Source organism: Pseudoliparis swirei, chromosome 18 (genome assembly GCF_029220125.1).
Source record: "Pseudoliparis swirei isolate HS2019 ecotype Mariana Trench chromosome 18, NWPU_hadal_v1, whole genome shotgun sequence".
Classification (NCBI taxonomy): Eukaryota; Metazoa; Chordata; class Actinopteri; order Perciformes; family Liparidae; genus Pseudoliparis; species Pseudoliparis swirei.
In genome coordinates this window covers 7,150,535-7,172,551 of record NC_079405.1, presented here as the reverse complement: position 1 = coordinate 7,172,551, position 22,017 = coordinate 7,150,535, and the positions used below count along the sequence as shown (strand labels likewise).

At 40.6% G+C, this 22,017-nt stretch overlaps 2 protein-coding genes and 1 pseudogene across 3 annotated transcripts; 1 reads left to right on the top strand and 2 right to left on the bottom strand.

Moving 5' to 3' along the window:
• Nucleotides 1–1,627: 1,627 nt before the first annotated feature.
• On the top strand, nucleotides 1,628–9,263 carry LOC130209023 (uncharacterized). Of its 2 annotated transcripts, none has more exons than XM_056438522.1 (6): nucleotides 1,628–4,109; nucleotides 4,931–5,562; nucleotides 5,937–6,044; nucleotides 6,287–6,348; nucleotides 8,310–8,570; nucleotides 8,733–9,263. In XM_056438522.1, exons 1-6 carry the CDS (start codon nucleotides 4,102–4,104, stop codon nucleotides 8,769–8,771), a joined length of 1,110 nt encoding a protein of 369 aa, XP_056294497.1. In that variant the 5' UTR covers nucleotides 1,628–4,101; the 3' UTR covers nucleotides 8,772–9,263. The 2 variants fall into 2 exon arrangements, with proteins under 2 accessions (XP_056294497.1, XP_056294498.1); XM_056438523.1 differs by having other exon boundaries at nucleotides 1,631–4,064.
• A 1,926-nt stretch (nucleotides 9,264–11,189) lies between these two features.
• rplp2 (ribosomal protein, large P2) lies at nucleotides 11,190–13,588 on the bottom strand. Its single transcript, XM_056437473.1, has 5 exons — nucleotides 13,509–13,588; nucleotides 11,854–11,977; nucleotides 11,721–11,769; nucleotides 11,545–11,631; nucleotides 11,190–11,306 (listed from the first exon to the last, which is right to left on the bottom strand). The coding sequence occupies exons 2-5, from the start codon at nucleotides 11,974–11,976 to the stop codon at nucleotides 11,230–11,232; spliced, it is 336 nt and encodes a 111-aa protein (XP_056293448.1). The 5' UTR covers nucleotide 11,977; nucleotides 13,509–13,588; the 3' UTR covers nucleotides 11,190–11,229.
• A 1,274-nt stretch (nucleotides 13,589–14,862) lies between these two features.
• Nucleotides 14,863–21,372, bottom strand: LOC130209074 (adenosine receptor A1-like; annotated as a pseudogene).
• Nucleotides 21,373–22,017: the final 645 nt, after the last annotated feature.

The following is a 22,017-nucleotide window of genomic DNA, read 5'->3' as shown; positions in this document are numbered from 1 at the left end:
TATCCGGGGACCATTTGATTAGATTTTGGAATAGATCGGGTCAAAGGTCAAGGTCATGAAAAGGTCAACATCTTCTTGACGCGCATGACATTTGGTGGGATGATTGGTTATTATCCGGGGACCATTTGATTAGATTTTGGGATCGATCGGGTCAAAGGTCAAGGTCATGAAAAGGTCAAAATCTTCTTTTTACCATAGCGGTCAATTTTTATCCAATTGGCATGCAACTAATGCCAAAATGTTCATAATTCAATGCCCAATCTTGTGATATGCGAAGGTATGCGCTCTACCGAGTGCCCGTTCTAGTTTTATAAGCGGAGATTCAGATGCTGTCGAGAAATATTAAACCATGTTCCACATCAACAGGTGAGCTTTTATTCTCCATTTGGTGACATAACAAGGAACTACTGTGATACTGATGGAGAGTTTATGGCAGAAGGACTTTGTTTGAAAAGGTTTCAATTATTCAAGAGCCATTTTGGTCCATTTTAAATAATTCAAAGTGATTTAAAGTAACATGTGTGATGTCCAGTTCTTCATAATTAAAATAGCCAAACAATAAAGCATTTGGAGTACGCAGGTAATTCATAATTCTGGGTGTATACATTAATGGAGCCATTGCATTGTCCAGTATCCATCTGAATGTACTCTGTTGTTCTGCTCTGCCTGGATGCACCAGTTCCCATAAAACAGTTTTTTTTTAGATTGGAGAGGGGAGTCCCATGAGAAGGCACGCAATGATTCAAGGAGAGAGATTTATGACAGGTAACTGCACGACGACTGCTCGGCTGCAGTGCGCCAGCCTTGTCAGGTCAATGGGGGACGAAATGTGAGTCCCACATTTTTCCTGCTTAACGCCCAGAAAAGATGAACACGGTGTCCTGAAGTATCACCCGGGACCCGACTGGGTTCCTTTCAGGCGCCCACAGGCCGCCCTTCACATCTGGGACGAGCACAAATGTTTGCAATGGAGATTTTAGAAAGACAAAATGAGTGAGGGTCATCCAGCTGATTAGTGCATCACAAAGAGGAATCTGGATAATAATTACCTCAATTATTCACACAATGGAAAATACTGCAGTACATAAACCAAAGCTTCCAGAAGTAATAAATCATTTAAATATTTAGTTGTTAACTGCATTGTTACATTATACGTAAGCATCCAATTTGTGTAACCGTGCATTTAAAATCTCAACATGAACTGTGAGAGCATGGCGAGTGAATAATTCTGATCATTTAAGTTTGTTGATGCTATATTGATGCTCTGAATATTGAATTTGGCCCTTCTATTTAATATATAAAGGGATAGTGGATAAACGTCTTCCTGTGTGTGTTGCTTCTCCGCAAGGAATTTTAGCCATTTCCAACCATGAAAATATATTTGTTAGAAGTTTGGTTAGAAATATTAATATTAACACCAGCATTGATGTGTTTTATTAAATCATATTTCATCTTTTTGTTGAGACCTTTAAAAAACATGTTTACGTGTGCAGGTACTCTTTAAGTAAAACTACCAATACTGCAAGATAAAAATGCATGATTACATGTCCTGTATTAAAAATCTCAATTAGCTAAAAGTACATAATTATCATTCTTTGCAAAATTTCAAAAGAAATATCAAAAGTTGAAGTTTTCTTATGAGTTTTTTTGAATATTTTTTTAGCTGGTGTAGCTCATTTTTACGAATATGTAGATTATTTGGTATTATATATATCATAGAGCATCATATTGTATATGCCTAACATTTGTTTTGTGTGACAAATGTGAATCTGTAAAGTAAAAATCAATAGAGTCGAGTAAAAAGTACAACACGTATAGTAGAGTGGAAGTATAGAGTAGCATGAAATGTCAATACTCCAGTGAAATGTACTTGGGTGCACTCAACCTCTGCTGACAGAAAAGTGACATGTTTGAAAAATATTGATTTTATGGGGACAGAATTAGATTTTCTTCTTCTACAGTGATAAGACTGTTTAAAGCATGACACCTTGTGGCCTTATTGTGGTACTACACATAAGCAAACCCACATCCAGGAATGGATTTGTTATATATTATTTCCAAGGTCCGTTGTAAATTACATTAAAAAAAACTATATCTGACAAAAAGTGGATTAATTGACCATTAAAATTTACTTTCTGTCTAAATATTGCAATAAATGTGAAAAAAACGGCTTTGTGTCCCAGATCAGAAAAATCTCATGTTATTTTAAAGCGTATGACAAAGGAAAAATAATATTCAGGCTGATAGGAGTCACAAGGACCCACTAGTGAACAAACTACAGTCTGCTGTTGTCTCTCTACGCAGCACAAATAAACAAGAAGCCGCTTTGTTAACTCTAAACCCAGCTGCACCTCGAGCTAAACAACTGGTAATGTTGCTTTCGGTTCCAGAAAATCGTTCACGTTTCCGGGAAAGAAGGCTAGAGATCACTCATCGGTATGAAAAAAGGAGGCTGGGATAAAAACGATTTTCATACTACCCCTTTCCGGAACTCTCGGCAAACTACAGTCTGCTGTTGTCTCTCGACGCAGCACAAATAAACAAGAAGCCGCTTTGTTAACTCTAAACCCAGCTGCACCTCGAGCTAAACAACTGGTAATGTTGCTTTCGGTTCCAGAAAATCGTTCACGTTTCCGGGAAAGAAGGCTAGAGATCACTCATCGGTATGAAAAAAGGAGGCTGGGATAAAAACGATTTTCATACTACCCCTTTCCGGAACTCTCGGCAATACAACTGTATGAGGCCGATCCCAGTTCATATCTGCAGACTGGAGAGAAAACCCATGATTACGAAATGTTGTTAACCCTTGTCTGAGTCATAATAGCTGGGTCCGTTCAGTCAGTTCACCGGCAGGTTGCTTGTGTTAAAAGATTAATTAGATTATAAAAGTGCAAAACAGCCTCGTGGGATCTCTTTATCTCTCGATCGGGAGAATTATTTTGTTGTTGTTGACATCTTGATGGGCTATTAGAAACACCTGCCAGCATAATGCAACACTATTGAACTGCAGCATCGGAGTTGACCATGAACTAAAAATGTCAAAACAAAGCTAATGGGCCGACTATCGGCCTATTCCAGTTCTTAATTCCTTTTGATTGTATGTGTATATTGATCTACAAAGGTGCACCGATACAGGTGATAAGATAAAGTGAGGGAAGTAAAACTATGTTCACCTCTAAGCATTATGTCCAACATGGTCCCAAGAAGTTGAAAGACATGAACATGCAACGTAAAACCAATATGGCGAATGCACAATGCAAATATTGAAAGAATAGCTATTGACCATCAACTGAACACAGACCTTACGGAGCATACCCATTGGTCTGCAGCTTTTGTTGTTATGACACACTTCTAAATGTATCCAAGCACAGCTGCAACAATGCATTGAGTAGTTTTCAACTCGTAAATGAATTGCCAACTATTTCAGTAATCGATTAATAAGTTTGAGTGATTAAAAAAAAAAAATGTTTAAAGAAAGAACATTTCTCAGATGTGAAATATTTCCTATAATGAACCGGATATTTAAAACAAGATATTTAAGGGCATCATCTTGGCTTTTGGGAAACCCTGATTGGCACTGTTCACTGTGTTCTGACATCGTATTGACCAAACCACTGATCGATTAATGACTATAGTTGCAGCCCGATACATCTCGGTTAATCAAACGGCCGAAACTGGGCACGAGGACGGAGAGCCCGCCGGCGCCTCTGATAGGAAATGGCGTCTGCAGCTGCTACTTCCTGTAAAACGTGGCCGGCCGGCGCGCGGAGGGGAAGTTTGACAGCTGAACCGAGGAGCTGCGGCGAAACCAACAACAAGTGCGCAAACATGACGTCAGCCCGCGCCAAGCAGGAAGAGTTCTTCTGTCCTCAGCCGCACTTCTCTCAGTGACGTCACCGGCTCCAGGTGAGGCAGGAGGGCAGAGACGTGTGCAAACATGGGCGGAGAGACCGTGAGCAGGTAGACCCGCTGCGCAGAGTCCGGTAACCATCACACGACGCCCGCGTCTCCTCACCGACACCGGGACTGAGCCCCGCCGTTCTCCTGCAGCTGAGGGAGAAGACGTGAGTTCACCGACACGGTTTCATTCAGGAACATTTAATGGCGACGTACGTTTGTCTCTTTGCTTTCGTTTCACTCGTTCCTCTTCTTTTGGAGCAGTTGGAGAACGTTTCTGCCGCGGCGACATCAGAGAGTAGCAGAGTGTTATACAATACAAGGCAGGACTGTGTGTGGTCCACGTGACCAGCAAGTTGTACAACAGTAGTTCGCTATATTTGTAGTGTTTAAGCTGAAATGACGAACTAATTTAGTTGGTAATTTTTTTGATAATTGCTTAATTATGCAAATAATATTTTTGGGGGTGAAAATCTGAATACCTTTTAAGGTGTTCTTCTGCTCCTCAGACTAAATAAGTTATTTGAATAAGTCGGCATGGGCTTTATATAATTGTTTAAAAAAAGACATTTGTTAAGACCAAATGATTAACCAAACAAGACAAATAATTGATAATAAGATTATTACTTGGATGGAACCTCTGTGACAGATTTCTTTGATGATCAATTAATCTGCTGACAATTTTCCTGATTTATTTAGAATTGTTTTATTTTTAACCAACTTATTTAATCATTAACTTGATTTATTCTTTATGATGAACAAATCTTTTGGCTTAAACAATGTCAGAAAATAGCGGGGGGGGGGAAACTAATTGGCATCTTAAAGTGGCTTGTTTGGCCAAATCCCAGAAGTATTCCATTTATTATTACATAAGACAATTTGTCACAAAAGCAGCAAATTCTGAGACAAGCAATCTGTCTGTCGATCGACTAATTGTTATGGCTGCAAAGACTTCTTCCAAAGAGCTTCGAGTATCTTCTGACAGAAAGTATTTTTAACCGAACGTATGTGTGATGTTTTCTTTTTCTTGTAGTCCTCCAACCATGGAAACGAATACAAAAACACCCCGGCCTTCTGCCGGCCAGCTGATTTACGTGCCTCACAAGGACACAATGCGTCTGCTGGATGTGTACGTGAAGCGCAGCCTCAGCCTCAATGAAGGCACCCTGCGGTCTAAGAGGCCACCGGGGAAAGAAAAGTGGGTGACGGTGCCGAGAAAGCCAAGACGACATTCCAGTGACCCTTCCCTTCACTTGGGCGGCGGACTAAAACTCGGGGAGATCGGTACGTTTTCCGCGGTGGAACCGGACCAGCCCGAGACGCGTCCGGCGCAATCGGAATCGGAGAAACCCGTGAAAAAACCCAAGAAGAACAAGAAGCCCTCGCTTTGGAAAAGCTTCCTGGCTATTTTCTCCCGGAGGGGTAGCAGCGAGGAGAAAGACGACGAGCAGGACGGCGCTCTGACGATACCCGAGGGCCCCCCGGTGGCGGAGGCCTCCGACAGCGGGGACGTCTCCGGGCCCCCACCGATTGTCAACTTGCGCAGAAAGAAGTCGTCGAGAAGCAGATCCCTCAGAAGAAGGTTCTCCAAAAGGGGGATATCGCCCACAAAACTAAACAGAGCCAGTCGAGATCTCACCCACGCCGACATCACTCTAGTTGAAGGTAGGTTTAACCCTCCTGTTACCTTTAGGGTCAATTTGACCCCAGGCTGTTTTTCACTGTGTCAAACATATAAGAAATATCAACTTTTTAATATATTTAAAGGGCTATTTAGGTAGTCAACAAACAAACATAAAGTACCTCACACTTAAACTTGGGAAACAATAGTAATTCTAATAATTTTCTGGAGTTTTTAATTGCTGGGGTCAAATTGACCCAGAGGGTAAAATATGTTAGTAAATGTGAAGGTAAGAGGAGGGTTAATGACGGTGACGGCATGAAAGGGCTTTATTTGCGTGAATAGAAATGACAAATATGATTACATTTGATCAGAAATAGTCGTAACGTCTTCGTTGAACTGATTTTTTTCTTTGCAGCCGTCATCGTGGAGCCCACATACACTTACTACGAGAACGTGACGGAGGAACTGGAGAAAATTGTCCACGAGGTCCAAATAAATGAGGAAGTTGAACGTCTCTCTGATGGTGAGAACCGGTTTCTTTTCCCTTTCAATTTCGAGTGCACCATCGACGCCTCGTTAGAATGCATTCATTTTTAATTTGACCGTAACTCTTGTGATGAATCAAAGCCAATCGGTTGACTTCACGCCAGCATTTCTCTGATGACTGCGGCGTGTCACGTCATGAGCAGGGAAAGTTGTGTATGAGTCATTTCTCATGATAACTTCGTGCGTTATTGATCATACTTCCTCTTGTTTTTGTTTCAGAGGAAATAATCGAGAGGATCATTGCTTTGACAAAGGTGGAGGGGGACGCCATAGACGACAAGGTTAGTATTCATTTCTGTTTTGAGGTGATCATTTGGGGAATATTTACATAATTTGCTTCAAACGCTTCGGACCGATTGGGATTAATACCGAGAGACGATGTCATTAGTTAATGAATGTATGAAGTATATTGGAGCTTCAGCAGTTTCTACAGAAAGCGAAACCACATCGTTAAACCATAAATGTGGTCCTAAAGTCAAGCTCATAAAAAGTACAAACTCCATGACACAAGTTTTTATTTTAAAAAGGAAAAGTCACCATTTCATACATCTGATTGTCATCAAGCCTGTGATTCTTTGTGAGTGCCTGAGACAGCTGACCTGATCTTTATCTCCGCACGAGTTCAATTCAGTTTATTTGTATAGCCCAATTTCACAAATTACAAATCATTCAACGCCATTTCAGCGGCGGGAGGGTGCACAGCGGTGATAAGTGTAGGGAGAGTCACGAGGCGCGCGATCAAAATACAGCGTGCCCTGTGACTTCAGCGTTTATCAGGCAATGTGATGACATCGCCTTCGGGCTTCCAGGAACTTGTGATTCACCACCATTTCTCAACGTTTTTTTAAAAAGATTGATCGTGAAGATAATAGGCAGATTGGATTGGATTGGATTCAATTTATTGTCGTTGCTAGAGTACAGGTACAGAGGCAACGAAATGGCAAGAAAGGATGAAGATTACAGCATAACATGAGGAGAGAGAGCACATAAGCGCAAACATTTTAAACATGACTTGCAACATGGAGGAGGGGGGGGGGGGGGTAAGCCAAAGACTGGGTGATCTAAGGCCAGCCATTGGGGGGCAGAAGGTAACCAGCACAGACAAGCAGCCAGCCGGTCCAGCAGCCATTACGGCGCCAGTCACAGACCCCGTCCGGTCACACTGGGGGTACGAAGCAGGCGAAGGCGTGGGATGGGGGTGAGGGTAGTGAATGCATATCAGTGTGTTGAAAGTTCGTGTGTGCGTGGCCTGGTATGTCGTCCTCCCCCAGGCCACAACAGACAGAGTTCTCAGTCCGCAAGATGGTCGTTGCCATGGAGATAGCCTTGAAAGGTCCTGGGGAGACAACAACCACAGGTGTCTGTGGATAGGGGGAAGGGAATGAGAGAGCTCTTCAGGGGAGTTGTTGTTCCAGTAGCGGCCTCGGCCAAGGCCCGTTCTGGTTGGGGGAGCCGAAAGCAGATAAGATTGGGATTGTTTGGTCTTCCAGAAGCTGCATTCAATTTGCGCAACTACTATCCCTCCATTTTCCTCCCATTTTCCAATAGGTTTTCAAATCGATCCAATTCATTTGCAGAGCCGTCAGCTTCTCCACGATGTTATCATTCTGGCGGTTTAATGCCACAGTCTGAGTGCCAACAACTCTACCCAGTGCATTCGGGCAGCCTTTGGGGGCTTTTAACAGCTGTCACCGTTTCCTTAATTTTCCGATAAGCCAGGGCAGCGCCAAATCCAAACAGCAGAAATCCTGTAATCATAGTTCCGAATAGGTAGATGTCTTCTACGTCCTCCACGGAAAGGGCCGCTAGGAACACGACACGCCGACGCTCCCACGCGTCCATCGTGTAACCAGCTGCAAACGTCCCGGCAGGACGGGCAGGTTCCCTCGAACCCGAGCTTCTCGTCGAGAAGATGGTGTCAATTGCGTTGAGAGTCCAGTTGATCAAATCCATGGTTTTTAGTTCGAAGAGCGATGCGGAGAGAGTCTCTCAAGTATAAGACAAGACATGACGATAGGAGCCAAGCAGGGAAGGTCATGGGGAGGAGAGGGAGAGAAAAATGCGACCGCCTTCGGAGAGAGCCAAACGAAGATTAATCGATAACGAAAAAAGGGGACTATAAAATATGTATTACAGGCGATTTACAGGTTGTTCCTCTTTCTTTTTTTTCAAGTATGTGTTTATTCGCAGTGAAAGTGTTCCGTCCTTTTACTAACGGCCTTCCTCTCCTCGTCTCCTCCAGCTGAAAGACTACCCGGGCCTAAGCGACTTCTTCACGGGGATGTCGTACTCGTCCTTCCAGAAGCTGGCCGACGCCTACCTGGAGACGGAAGCGTCGCCGGCTCACAAGCCTCCCTCTGTGCTGCCGACGGCCCCGGAGCTGGTGAAGTTGGCCTTCACGCTGGACTTCACAGCCAGAATCGCCGGGCTCAACAAGCAGAACGTTGGCCACATCACCGGCCTGGGGTACCGCTACCTACAAGACCGATTTGAATACCAACAGGTGGGAATCAGACCTATTGAACTGAGACGACTCTATACTTTTAAGTATTCAGTCTGCAAAATGATTCAGTTTCTATATTTTTTTTAATTGGCAAAATGGCACAAACGTATATACAGTCACCAACATGTGTTTTGGTTTAACGCTTTTTGTTCTCTTTTCCAGGCGTGTTCAGATCACCCAAGGTCTGACGGCGATGACTGAAAACCAAAGATGTGGTTATGGATGTGTTGCAACTATGAATTCCTCCTTTTCTCAGAACACAAACACAACATAACGCACATTGTAAGATTGAATTCATTCCACTTTTGCTGTTTTTCCATAGAAAATCTGTGTAAATATTCTGCAAGAAAAAAACCACTTGAATGCCTTTGGTAGATTTGAAAGTTTACTTTTCAAATTGTGAACTGTAATATTAAGTGCTGTCTTAAAATGTGGCAATATTTGAGAAAGTTGATTCCTCAATGAAAATGTGACGCTTTTTATACAAATCCACCATTGAAATTCTATAAGTTCTTGATTTATAGTGTATATATATATATATATATGTATATAAACTCGACTGCAATATTTGTTTTACACTTCTAGAGTTGTACAACAGAAGCTAGACTGAAATGTGACACCATTTGTTTTTTTTATATGAATGCTGGCATCCATATCACATACTCAAATAAAATGTTTAATTTAATGCTCAAATTTTGTGTGATATTTTGTCATAATGAAACCAAATCTCACATTGTGCCCAGACACGCAAAGCAATTAGCGCACTTTTAATGTGTTGTTTTGATCGGCGTTGTTTGGTTAACAGCTAACAACGGACTGATCGGAGAGTTGCATTTTTAGTTCTGGGCAACATTGTATGTCACGATAACTTCAAACGTCGTCGTCATTTGCGTTTTGAGTTTGAAAGAAGTGTGTTTATAACGTCTCCTTCCAGCAGACACGCCTCACGGAGATCTGTCCTCGACTGCTCCTTTTAAGGTCTACTTTCCTTTATACCAAGGAATCTAATCCCTCCTTTCGCTAGAAGACAAAGGGACATTTTATTGAATGAGTCATGTCAAACAGCTGGAGGCTCATACCGGATTAGCTTTCAGATGGGAGTGTGTGTGTGTGTGTTGTGTGTGTGTCTTATATATATAGATAAAGCACAGCTAGTTATGTAACGAGACCTTGACTGCCACACCTCTGTAGTCGTACCACATACCTTCTGTACTGCATGCACGAAAGTGTAAAAAAAAATTAAAAAGAAGAAAGAATTAAACAAACAGGTACATTCCTGCAGGACTGAAATGAACATGTCCCGGTATCGGCTGTGTGCTCGGTGTGGTTTGATCAGCTGAACGTCAGACGTGTGTGTACAATATTTTTTATTTATAAGATGTAATTATGAGATGTGACTGTCAGTTGTATGATGGAAAGCGTGTGCACTGTGCAGTGATGCCTCTCACCTGTGGAACAGGTTCCCACTTCCACCCCGCCAGAACTAATGGTCTCACGAGGGATTCGAGCGCGTTCGGCAGCACGGCGCTAAGCAACACGTGTAACTGTACGTCGGGGAAAAGATGGCGGCAGGCTGGAGAGAAATGAGACGTGGATGCAAATTGGTGGCGACTGTGAAGCGAGATCTTTGAATTCATAATACGTTCCAAGTGTGTTTTTTTTCTTTCTTCCTTCACATTGTTGCGCTTCTTTTCCCGATGGTAAAAGTGACATTTTGAACAAAACTTTTGTACTATGTTGACACATTTTTTTTACGGTCACATTTCAGGATTGCGTAAGTGATAAGTTCAGTGACTGGAAGAGCTGTCAATGTGAATTAATTAAAAATGAACCAACAAAAGACGAATTGTGATTTGACTGACGAATTGTTTTCACACCACGTATCCAGTAACTTGATCCTATCAGGGCAAATACTGCATCACAGGCCGATACCTCAAATATGTAAACACGTTAATGACGGCTCTGCTGCGCGACTAGTTCTATGCTTTTATTCATTTAAAAGTACACTTCCACCGTGAGGAACTTCGAAATGGAGATCACTTGAATCCTTACTTATTGAGGAACTTTACCAGCTACCTGACCTCTTCTCTAAATTTGTCAAGAAAAAACATTTCAACTTGTCAGTATTTGAATGACTGGAAATAAGAACAAAGCATGGCGACCTTGAGTGCCTTGAAAATAAAATGTTTATTATATATTATTATTATAAAGCTCTTAGAGGCCTTACAAAACATTAACTTTGGCTATTAAATACATGAAATGACCAAAGTGTCCGTACAATGCAAAGTGGCAGCAGGTTTTTGAGTTGTGGTCTGGACTCTGTGTGTTGGATCAAGTCTTCTCCCTTTAAGCCGGGGCCATTATGTGGTTTTGGCCAACAGCTGGCCAGACTGACCACATGCAGGGTCCTGATTGCCTAATGATGATGAAACATTGCCCTGTCTGGACTATTTTTAGCCGATGACAAAATAACTGTTAACATCAAACTCTTAAAAAGCCAGACCACCTATTTTGTGAACCCTTAATGGTAATATCCTTTAAAATTATTATAATAATAATAAGTTGTGAGAGCAATTCTAAACCAATTATAGAAGACACAAAAACAATGTCATGCGTGTAAACCTTTTACATTTTTATTGCTTTTGAAACAGAACACAGACTAATCGAAGAGTCCGAAGCCCATATCTTCGTCTGACTCTTCCGATTCCTCTTTCTTCTCTTCCTTTTTCTCTTCCGCTGGAAACGAGACGGCAGAAAAAATTTCAGTTAATACTTCAGATGGACGCCAGGAGGAATATTTAGCAGCACTAATGTCCAATAAAGGTAACTTTTATTGTAGAACTGGAAAATGTGGCCACAGTCATTTGTTAAGGCCATCAAAATGCAATAAATGATAATGCAATTTAGAACTTAAAGTAAGTCTGAAAACATCAAGTTATCAAATTGAAGCTAAGCATGAGGGTTGGACACATACCAACAACAGGTGCAGCCCCAGCAGCAGCTGCGACAGGAGCCACCGCCACATCGCCACCTGCTGGTACGGAGGCTAACTTCGAGAGGCCTGTGGACAGAGGAAACAAATATACGTTTGGGAGCTCTTCCATACAACATCTTGGAAGCTTCAGTGCATGTTCACGAAGAGGCCTTTACCTGAGTTCATGACTTCATTGATGTTTTTCCCATTAAGTTCACTAACGACCTGCAGAAGGGGAACAATATTAGGCAAAAACTCACAAAAATACTTTTTTGTAATTTCATAATATGGCGTTGTTAAATGGCCTACCTTGTTTAGGCGTTCATCCTCAGCCTCGATTCCGACGCTGCCCAAGATGGCCTTGATGTCCTTTACAGAGGGGCTGGTGTTTCCACCGAGCACAGCCAGGAGGTAAGCGGCCACGTAACGCATTCTGTATCGACAGACAAGATGCACAACATGAACAATTTGTGTGTAACTATGAAAGTTATGCAACTCAGAGAGAGTAAAACAATAATAACACTACAGGCTTGCATGTCTTAAAAGCTGATGGAACTTTATACTCCATCCTAATACACTAAAAATACAGCACAAATAACTAAAGGAAGACAGGAATTTATTTGGATAAATACACCATTTTAAAACAGCCAGTTTCTTAATTTAGAGAATACATTATTAGTCCTCTTCATAAATCCAAGCAGCAAGAAAACATATGATTAATTTTCAAGCTAAATTGCCCAAAATTCTCTGGTTCCTGCTTTTCAAATCATTACGCTGATGAGGGGTGAGATGTGGTGTAATTCCTGTCTCAAATCAGTCATTATTTTAGGGTTTGGGAATGTTGATTAAATAAACTTGAACCAATTTGATAGTGATGGCCAGTTGTCACTATTTTAGAATGATGAATTTGGCAAATAATGAATAGATGGTAATATTCTTTGCTAAATATTTCCATTATCAATTAACCCACTGATTATTTCCTGGTTAGATTTGAATTTTAAATGCACAAAAAGCCCAAGTTGATGTATTCAGATAGCTTATTATCAACAAATCAGAAAACACATTCAGTTCATACAGAGAAGACAAAAGGAAAACTACTATTTTTTTATTGATTTATTCATGCATGCATTTATTTATTTAGTAACTGACTAAACACAATCATCTCACGTTAATATTACTGAATTTTTCTTGAACGAATACAAATATATTTTCGGAAAAAAGTACCCTAATTTAGTATTATCATGCTGTCATTACGCATGCTTACTCCACTTGGCAGCTTTTTTTTTTAACTAACGTCACGTCAAACATAAGGTTACGACTTTGCAGCGTGACGTTACACACCAGAATCCCATGTATGGGCTGAATATAGTATTCATCCATGTATGGGCTGAATATAATATTCATCCATGTATGGGCTGAATATAATATTTATCCCATATATGGGCTGAATATAATATTCATCCATGTATGGGCTGAATATAATATTCATCCATGTATGGGCTGAATATAATATTCATCCATGTATGGGCTGAATATAGTATTCATCCATATATGGGCTGAATATAATATTCATCTGCAATGAGTGAAGGGAGGAGCCCATGTTGAGGTCAGTTTGAGCTGTCGTAAATCTAAGCTATTTTTAGACTGGACACGAGACGGCCATAACTAAATGTCGACGTTAAGAGGTTCACCGTTTTTAACTGTAACGTTATTTCTCCAGCAGCGTCACTCTGTGCCGCTGTGATTCATTTGTGATATAATGTTAAAGCTAAAAGAAAAAATCATGGCGACTGGTGTTTTTCTAACGACAGCTGCCCTCCGCTTGTGACATCGGCTTCTCCTCCAAGCAGCGCCGCATTTTCCAGGAACTAAAACCAAGCCTCGAGCACGCGTCGCATTTAAAAACACAGTTTGACGTCAACTAATTTACACACGCATGTTACATTAGTCAAATATGGACTTACTTTAAGTCTAAAGAGACACGAAACGTCGGTCACGCTAAGAAGAAATCCGGGAAGGAGGAAGAGGGTAAACCGGAAGTTACGTAGGGGTATAGCGTGTTGATTTCATTGGTTCGTTCTGATGTACGTCAGCGTTTCGATAAACCAATGAGAACGAGTTTAAATACATTGGTTAAAGAAATGTATTCATTTATTCCATTATTTACTAAAACACTGTGATTATCTAGTATTTACAATACAACTTTCTGAATATATATAGTGTGTTATTAAACTCATTGCTTTATTTTATTATTGTCATTATTATTGATAGTTTTTTTTGCATTAGTGTTGTAAGGAATATGTTGAAATAAGCCTCGATGGAGACATGCTGTTAAACTGTTTACCACAAGTGTGTACATTGAGTAGTCGAAGAAATATTCTGATCCTTTACATTAATAGGTTAGTAATTGCTGAATACTTTAAAAATACTTGAATGTATTACATTGAAAGTGATAGTATGTAAGTATAATGAAGAAAATGTACTTAAAGTATTACAAGTACTCAATGTGGAAAAAAGAAAAGAAAACAAACTTCCAAATTATTATGAAAATAATTATATTATTATATATTAACTAACAAATAATTTAAAGAAAAAGCAAATTCTCAGATTTGAGAAGAAGAACCATCACATGTTCATTATTGTTGCACTGAAAATGACGTAAGCATTTTAAAATTATGAAAAATCCATTTTCTGTCAGCTTGTTAAATGGTGTATCATGTCAACAGTTTATCTAATAATTTTTGGATAATAATAGTACAATCTATCTCTGAAGAAAAATGGCGTATTGCATCTGTTACAGTAGTGCCAGAGGTTTTGATACATTTTAAGAAAGTGAAAGGAGCAATTAATGTAAAAATCCTTCATAATATTGTTGACGTATACATGTAGTATTCCTGGGAAACTGTACTTTAAGTATCATAAGTCATTTGGCAGCAGAATGACCCATCTTAGATTGTTATATTATATTATAGGAGTATTATTACTGAGGCACAGCATATTGATGATGTAGCTTCTCAAAAATGATGTTAAAACAATTAGGTTGGATGATCTGCATAATTAAAACATTATTTCACGAGGAAATATGATTTGATTGTGATTGTGAAATGATAAGTAACTGGTCACTAGATGTAAAACAAATGGAGAAGAGCAAAAAAGTAAAGTACAACTACTTCAAAACAGTGTTCTAGGCCAGAGCTCAATTTATACCCCTTGAAACCTGATTCTTCGTTCTAAATTGTCCCGCGATTGACTTTAAATGTATTGTGTGTTTAGATTCTAAAAATGGTGTGTGCAGTATACTCAATGACAAAACAAGGATTCAGTTGATTGCATCATTTATTTCCTTTAATTCACCATTAAAACATAGTTTATAAATCATCATCAATACATTACTCTATCTCTAGTTGACGGAGCTATACTTCTTTACTTGCCATTTGTAATGCCAGAATGTAGAAAACACCCAAACATGATGCATGGGTCACATTCACATTCACAAACTACAATTCAAAAAGCTCCTCCTGTCTGTCCTGTGCGAAGAGCCAGTCGAACAGAAAGACCACCAGGTCTGAACCAAACTCTGCAATCTTCTTCAAGTTTGTCACATACCATATTTTATAGGTACATTCTCCCATAAACACGATGAAACAAATGACCAAGAACCCGAGGAAGATGCGGTCCATGTAAAAGTTAGCCTTTCTTCTGAAGGTCCACTGCTCCCATGGTTGCGCATGCTGGTCTTCAAAGTATTTCCCAAAGTGTTTCAGGGCCGCATCTTCGCTATCCAGCTCTGCCTCTGGGGCCTCCGGGTCTTGACCCCCCTCTGCTTCGTCCGTGTCAGCCATTTGACGGTGTTTGATAGTTCGCTGCTGAAAATTTCCCTCAGACTGTCTGAGGATATCAAAAATACCAATATATATATATTGCTTTTGGAGACTAAAATACAGATATACCGTATGGAACTTCACAAATCTTTAATTTTGCAAGCTGTTTTTGTAGAATGAATGTGAAGGATCTTACCTCAAAGAAGATTAGTTTAGGAAGAAGATAAGATTCTCACGCAAAATTGAGACTCTTGGCTTTTTTTTTGTCTCCACAGCTACATCATATGTGTGGCCCTTCAGCATTCGACAGGCCAGCAGCCACGGGAGTGTGGGTTTGTAAATGTAGTATAAAGGCTCGTCGGTTATGCAGCACCTCACTCACTAAGACGAGGGCTGGGGATTAGACCACATCAGCAGTTTCAAATCCCTCATCGAGGATGAAGGCGACAGATGGTGACACACGTATGACGCAAACATGTTCATGTGTGAACGTCTCAGGTGGGAGCAGCATACGGGAAAATAAACCCACATATCAAATGACAAAAAAACATTTATACATGCTCATTCTAAACCATCTTTTTTCCATCTTGCATTACGTTCTATGAGTTGAAGTGGTGTTACATGGACAGAAAACAGGCAGAAGTCAAACTGATGACCAAGCAGAACTGCTTTAGCCAAAGCTTCAGCTTTAGAGTTGGAATAAATGACTTCAGCATAAAGATCTCTGTGCAATTTACTCAAATGTCTGTCACAGCTATTGAAATATGTCTGAAACCAGCTGAATTAGGCAAAGTGATGCTGGCATCCTGTGATACAGACTCATTTCCGGATTGCTTTTAATGTTGTCGGGGTTCTGTCCCATTTGGTTTCGTGACTTTATTGTTAATTTGCATTCTAGGCGGAGCACTTCCCCTTCGCTGTATAATGAATGGCTTTCTGTGAAACATAAAATATCAGAACACACTGTCCTCTCTATTGATCCGACCCAATACATCCTGACTTCTGCTTTTTTTTTTCACATGAAAATGTTTGTATACCAAGTAAAAATCTCACTTTTCATTTCAATTCAGTTTATTTTGTGTAGCCCAGAATTTGCCTCAGTGGTCTTTACAACCTGTACACATACGACATCCGTGTCTCAGGACCTCACATCGGATCAGGAAAAACTCTTCAAAAAACAGAAAAATACCTTTTACTGGGAAAAAAGGGAAGAAACATGTGTATCTGTGTGATGGGTTGTCATGATAGAAAGTACCGACGTATATGGCGTCCACAGGGAGAATCCTCGCTGATCTCCTGACTTGTTTTCTAGCGCCACCAGCAGGTCAACGTTTTTTTTAATTATCCAGTCACATATCTCTCTTTGCATGATGGGTTTCCAAGTGGATACAGAACTTCACGTTCCCCTCGGGATGAACTGTAATAATTAAATTTGTTATAATTTCCTTATTTTGATCAGTCTAAAATGGTTAAATATTGACGAAATCTCTTTGACAGTGGGTTTCTCCGGCCGTCGCCATCTTGACAGTGATGGCACAGCATAACTCTGAAAATATGCAAAAAGGTGGATTGCGGGTGGAGTTTAGGAAAGGTGACGCTGCATAGCGGTAAGCTAGCAGCTAGCGTCCTGAGACAACACCCACCTGCCACTCAAAGCGACCACTCCATCATTATGCCTGACTTTAAGCTTATATAACATGTTCATTTCTGCTGTAAAGTTAAGTTAGGTAAAGTTTTAACATAGGGCTCGCTTTTGGAGCCATTCTCAAGTGGCCATTTGGTGAACTGCAGTTATTAGCATGTTAGCGCTGGCTTTATTTCTCAGCACTGGAGGTTGCTGCTTAGCATCAACATGTTAGCATTTAGCTCACAGCACCATTGTACCTAAATACAGCCCCACACAGAGCTGATGGCAGAGCTGTAGATTCTTACTCTTGTTTAGAATGTATTTGCATTGTTATAAATGAAATGTTGGTATATTAAATGAAGACTATACTTAAAAACAGATTAGCACTTCAGTGGCACTTACATGGCTTTTACTTATGGTATTTTTGTAGTGTGGCTTTCATTAATTAACGATACTTTCTTTATTACCTTCGCATTGAAAATGCCGGAAGGTTATGTTTTGATCGCCTTGTATTTATTTATTTATTTGTATGCGTGTTATTCGCAAAACTCAAAAAGTATTGAACCGAATCGCATGAAATTTGGTGGGATGATTGGTTATTATCCGGGGACCAGTTGATTAGATTTTGGGATCGATCGGGTCAAAGGTCAAGGTCAAAGGTCATGAACAGGTCAAATCTTCTTGAATCACATGGAATTTGGTGGGATGATTGGTTATTATCCGGGGACCATTTGATTAGATTTTGGGATCAATCGGGTCAAAGGTCAAGGTCAAGGTCATGGAAAGGTCAACATCTTTTTTTTACCAGAGCACGATACATTTTTGTCCAATTGGCATGCAACTAATGCCAAAATGTTCATAATTCAATGCCCAATCTTGTGATATGCGAAGGTATGCGCTCTACCGAGTGCCGTTCTAGTTCTTGTTGTTCTGAGTTTGTACTAATGGTTGATGCACTTATTGTAAGTCGCTTTTGACATAAGCGTCAGCTAAATGACATGTAATGTAATGTAAAAGAAGCTATGCATGTTTATTCTGATATATTTCCAGTTCACACGAAATGTGTGTTGCATCAATTATTATGTTGACATATTTATTATAATTCAATATGAATCAATTAAGGAAATCCTGAGCGAAAAAAATCAATGCATAATTATAATAATTAATGCATGTTTTTACATTTTTACGATTGCAGGCACATTTTCTTCAAATTGATCCATGTCAATGAATCAAGAATGGGTCAGACATGAACTTGTCCCGAGTTTCAATGACGTGCTTTGCTTTTGTGTTGGTTAATAGGTTGACATTTCAAATAATCCCATGGTTGTCACCGCTGCACCATCTCGCTGTCTGCTGTCCCAGAGGTGCTTCAGTCCTTTGTTAAAGGTTTACATCCACTTTCTCCGTCAGGGCCGGTGGGACACCGGGTGGGCTCCGCTGGCTTACATAAGATGCAGCGGTGACTGATTTTGATCAGCGTGACCCGGAACGTCTCTATCCTGAATGCGTAAACCATCGGGTTGAGTGCCGAGTTCACGTGGGACATGAAGATGCCAAAGTACATGGCAAACTTGGGTATGCTACACTTCGGGCAGAAGAAGTGAACGGAGTTCATGATGTGTATCGGCAGCCAGCACACGGCGAAGAGAAAGACCACCAGGGCCAGAGATTTGGCCAGCTTCAGCTCCTTCCGATAGTACCTTTCTCCGTCGCACGTGGCCTCAGCACGCCGATTAAGCTGCCGCCGGATCACCCGAAAGATCTCGGCGTACAGGGTGATCATTATGCACAGCGGCGCCACCACCCAGCCGAAGAAGTTGAAGTACACCATGTAGTCCATCCTCATGACCGCTGTGAATTCACAGACAATGTCGCTGGAACTGCTGAGGTTTCCTTGAGCATTGCGGTTATTCCATCCAATCATTGGAACCAATCCAGTGAGGAAGGAGAGGATCCAACACAGACACACTGCCACACACGCCCTCTTCTGGGTCACTATGGTGCTGTACCTGAGCAAAGTTATTGGAACACAAATGAAGACAAGTCTATATTTTAATAACTAAAATGCATACTGCCCATCTACATTGGTGTTGTTTTTTTTAACACGCCATTCCATAGATTATTATTCGGATGTCTCTTAACCCTCCTGTTACCTTAGGGTCAATTTGACCCCATTCAATGTTGAACCCTCCTGTTACCTTTATATTTACTGACATATTTTACCCTCGGGGTCAATTTGACCCCAGCAATTAAAACCTCCAGAAAATTATTAGAATTAATATTGTTTTCCAAGTTAAAGTGTGAGGTACTTTATGTTTGTTTGTTGACTACCTAAATAGCCCTTTAAATATATTAAAAAGTTGATATTTCTTATATGTTTTACACAGTGAAAAACAGCCTGGGGTCAAATTGACCCCAAAGAACACCGACATTAAACATTGAATGGGGTCAAATTGACCCTAAAGGTAACAGGAGGGTTAAGTGCCAGCTTTGACATTAGCAAAGAAAAAGTAATATAGGCAAATGCCAAAGTCGTGTATCAAACTGTGCTTAAGTCCGTTATCTAGGCAGACAGGAACGTTTTCATTTTCTTAAAAGCTTTTGGTGTCCAGCCCATTGATTTACAATAAACCTTACACAGATATATGGCCATGTCAGACACTGAGAGCCACCTCGCCCAGACTCTAAAAGCATAGAGAGGAAATAAAATTCTTACTACTATTCGGGTGACTTTAGATATCGAAGGATTATCAGGAAATTGAAGGTTTTTGCTGTTTGAGGAAGGAATTCAACTCACCTACATGTTGATTCTGAGAGACAATTTGGTAATTGTGTGTAAAGTTAGTCAAATGTACTGAATTTGACTTGTAAGGCACTGATGCATGCCGTATCGCGAAAATATGATCGTGAATAAATAGCACGTCAGTTACATATTTCAGAGGCTATTTTTTTCATGCAAGCTACATTGTCCTCGAACAGGAAATCACAACCAGTCATAGATAACGAGCGTGAAAATGACATCCGCTTCCTATTACTCTCAATCATGAATATTCTATTGTTCTTACCGTAAAGACATTAATAAACACAGCAATTCGATACTGTAATGCTTTTCTAAACAATGTCTTCACCACTTCCACCATCCAACACCATCTTAATCAAACTAATCTCTACTTTCCATCATTATGTCTCACTCTCAATTTGCAACTCTTTAAAATGAAAGTATAACCGTTTCGCAAAAGATCCTCACTTGGTGGGAATCTTGACGCGCAGGTATCGGTCGATGGCGATGGCCAGCAGAGAGAGGATGGAGCTCTGGGTGATGATCAGCAGCAGGCAGGACAGGAAGAGGCAGGTGTAGAACTGAGTTTTAAATCCCAGACTGATGATAATAGCCAGAGGGATGACCAGAACCCCCACAGCGATATCCGCCACGGCCAGAGACACAATGAAGCAGAAGGTGGTGTTGCGTAGAGCCCGGTTCACACACACAGCCAGCACCACCACCACATTCCCCACCACAGAGGCCAGCGCAATAGCCGTCTCAATGGAGATGTACATCATGTCCACATGTTCCCGACGCCTGATACCAGGAGAAGAAGACATTTCTACGACTCAAAAAAAAAAAATCGGTAAATTGGTCGTTAAAACGTCATACCTCCACTTTGGGTTTTGATTCAGCAAAAGCATCTTCCAAGATGTGTGTTTTCTCTAGCTCAAAGAAGTACTTTTTCTCGTTCCCACATTTACACGATGTGTGTCCCTTGTGCTCCCGAAAGGATGTTGAGCAGTTAATCCTCAGCATTTTGTTCAAGCTTTGAGCAAGACTGGATTTCAGCGCATCGCTTCCCCTCCAGATCCTTGATCACTCTCTCTCTCACTCTAAAAAACAGTTAATAAAATTTAGGGGAGGGACCTCGCTATCTGCAGTGCCCTGCAGCAATAGTTTCGCTCACATGAAGCACTGGTTTGTGTGTGTGTGTGTGTGGTTTCTGAGAAGAGCTGTGGTCTCCTCGTAAGAACTGACAGGATGCATTTTGATAAGGGTGTTAATAATAAAAAAGCTCTCAGCTGAAGATGGATGTGCATTAGAGCTGATTTGATCTTTTTACATCTTCATTGGTCATAGCATGCACGTGCAATGCCAGAAAAAAATGCTTGAGAAAGAGAATCGATGTTACATCATTTTCAAATCGGACTGCATTGACCGACTAAAATCTGCTTGTCCTCGTCACAATTTTTCACCAACCCCAAAAACAAAAATAAAAAGGTTTATCTCTAATTCTCATCTTCAATGAAAACAGTCGCGGCCAATTTGTTCTTTGATTTGTGTCCAGTTTCCTAAGAAAACTCCTCAGTGTCCACTGGATCTAGCTTAGCCGAGAAATCCGCTACAACACGGAGTGTGTCAGAGAACAGATTTCAGCACTATATCTTTTGTTCAGTGAAAACTCCACCTTCTGGAGTCCAGGTCAGTTCCTCATGTGAGGCGAGGCCTTTACCACACATCAGGACGCCAACGGGGGGGTTCCGGAGGAGCAGAATGAGAGACGACAGAGCGGCAGTACAACACGGTTACCGGGGGCATCACTTCTGCTGTTTGGTTCGCGCTAATGGTACATTGTGTTTGCTAATCGCCTAAGAAGACTAATATCTGATTAGAAAACCCTTGTGCAATTATGTTAGCACAGCTGAAAACAGTTATACTGGTGATATAAGCTATACAACTGGCCTTCCTTTGAGCTTGAAGTTTGAAGAACAAAATTAATACTTCAAATATTAATCATTATTTCTAACCTTGTCAATGTCTTGACTATATTTTCTATTCAATTTTCAATTCATTTGATAAATAAAAGTGAGTTTTCATGGAAGACACGTAATTGTCTGGATGACCCCAAACTTTTGAACGGTAGTGTAGGTTTAGGCAACACAACTACTTTGTTAGTTTTAGTAAAAAAAAAAATTTAAAAAATGTAGTTTGGCTTTAAATTAAGTTTCAAAATGTGTTTTAGATTCATGAATGTTTCC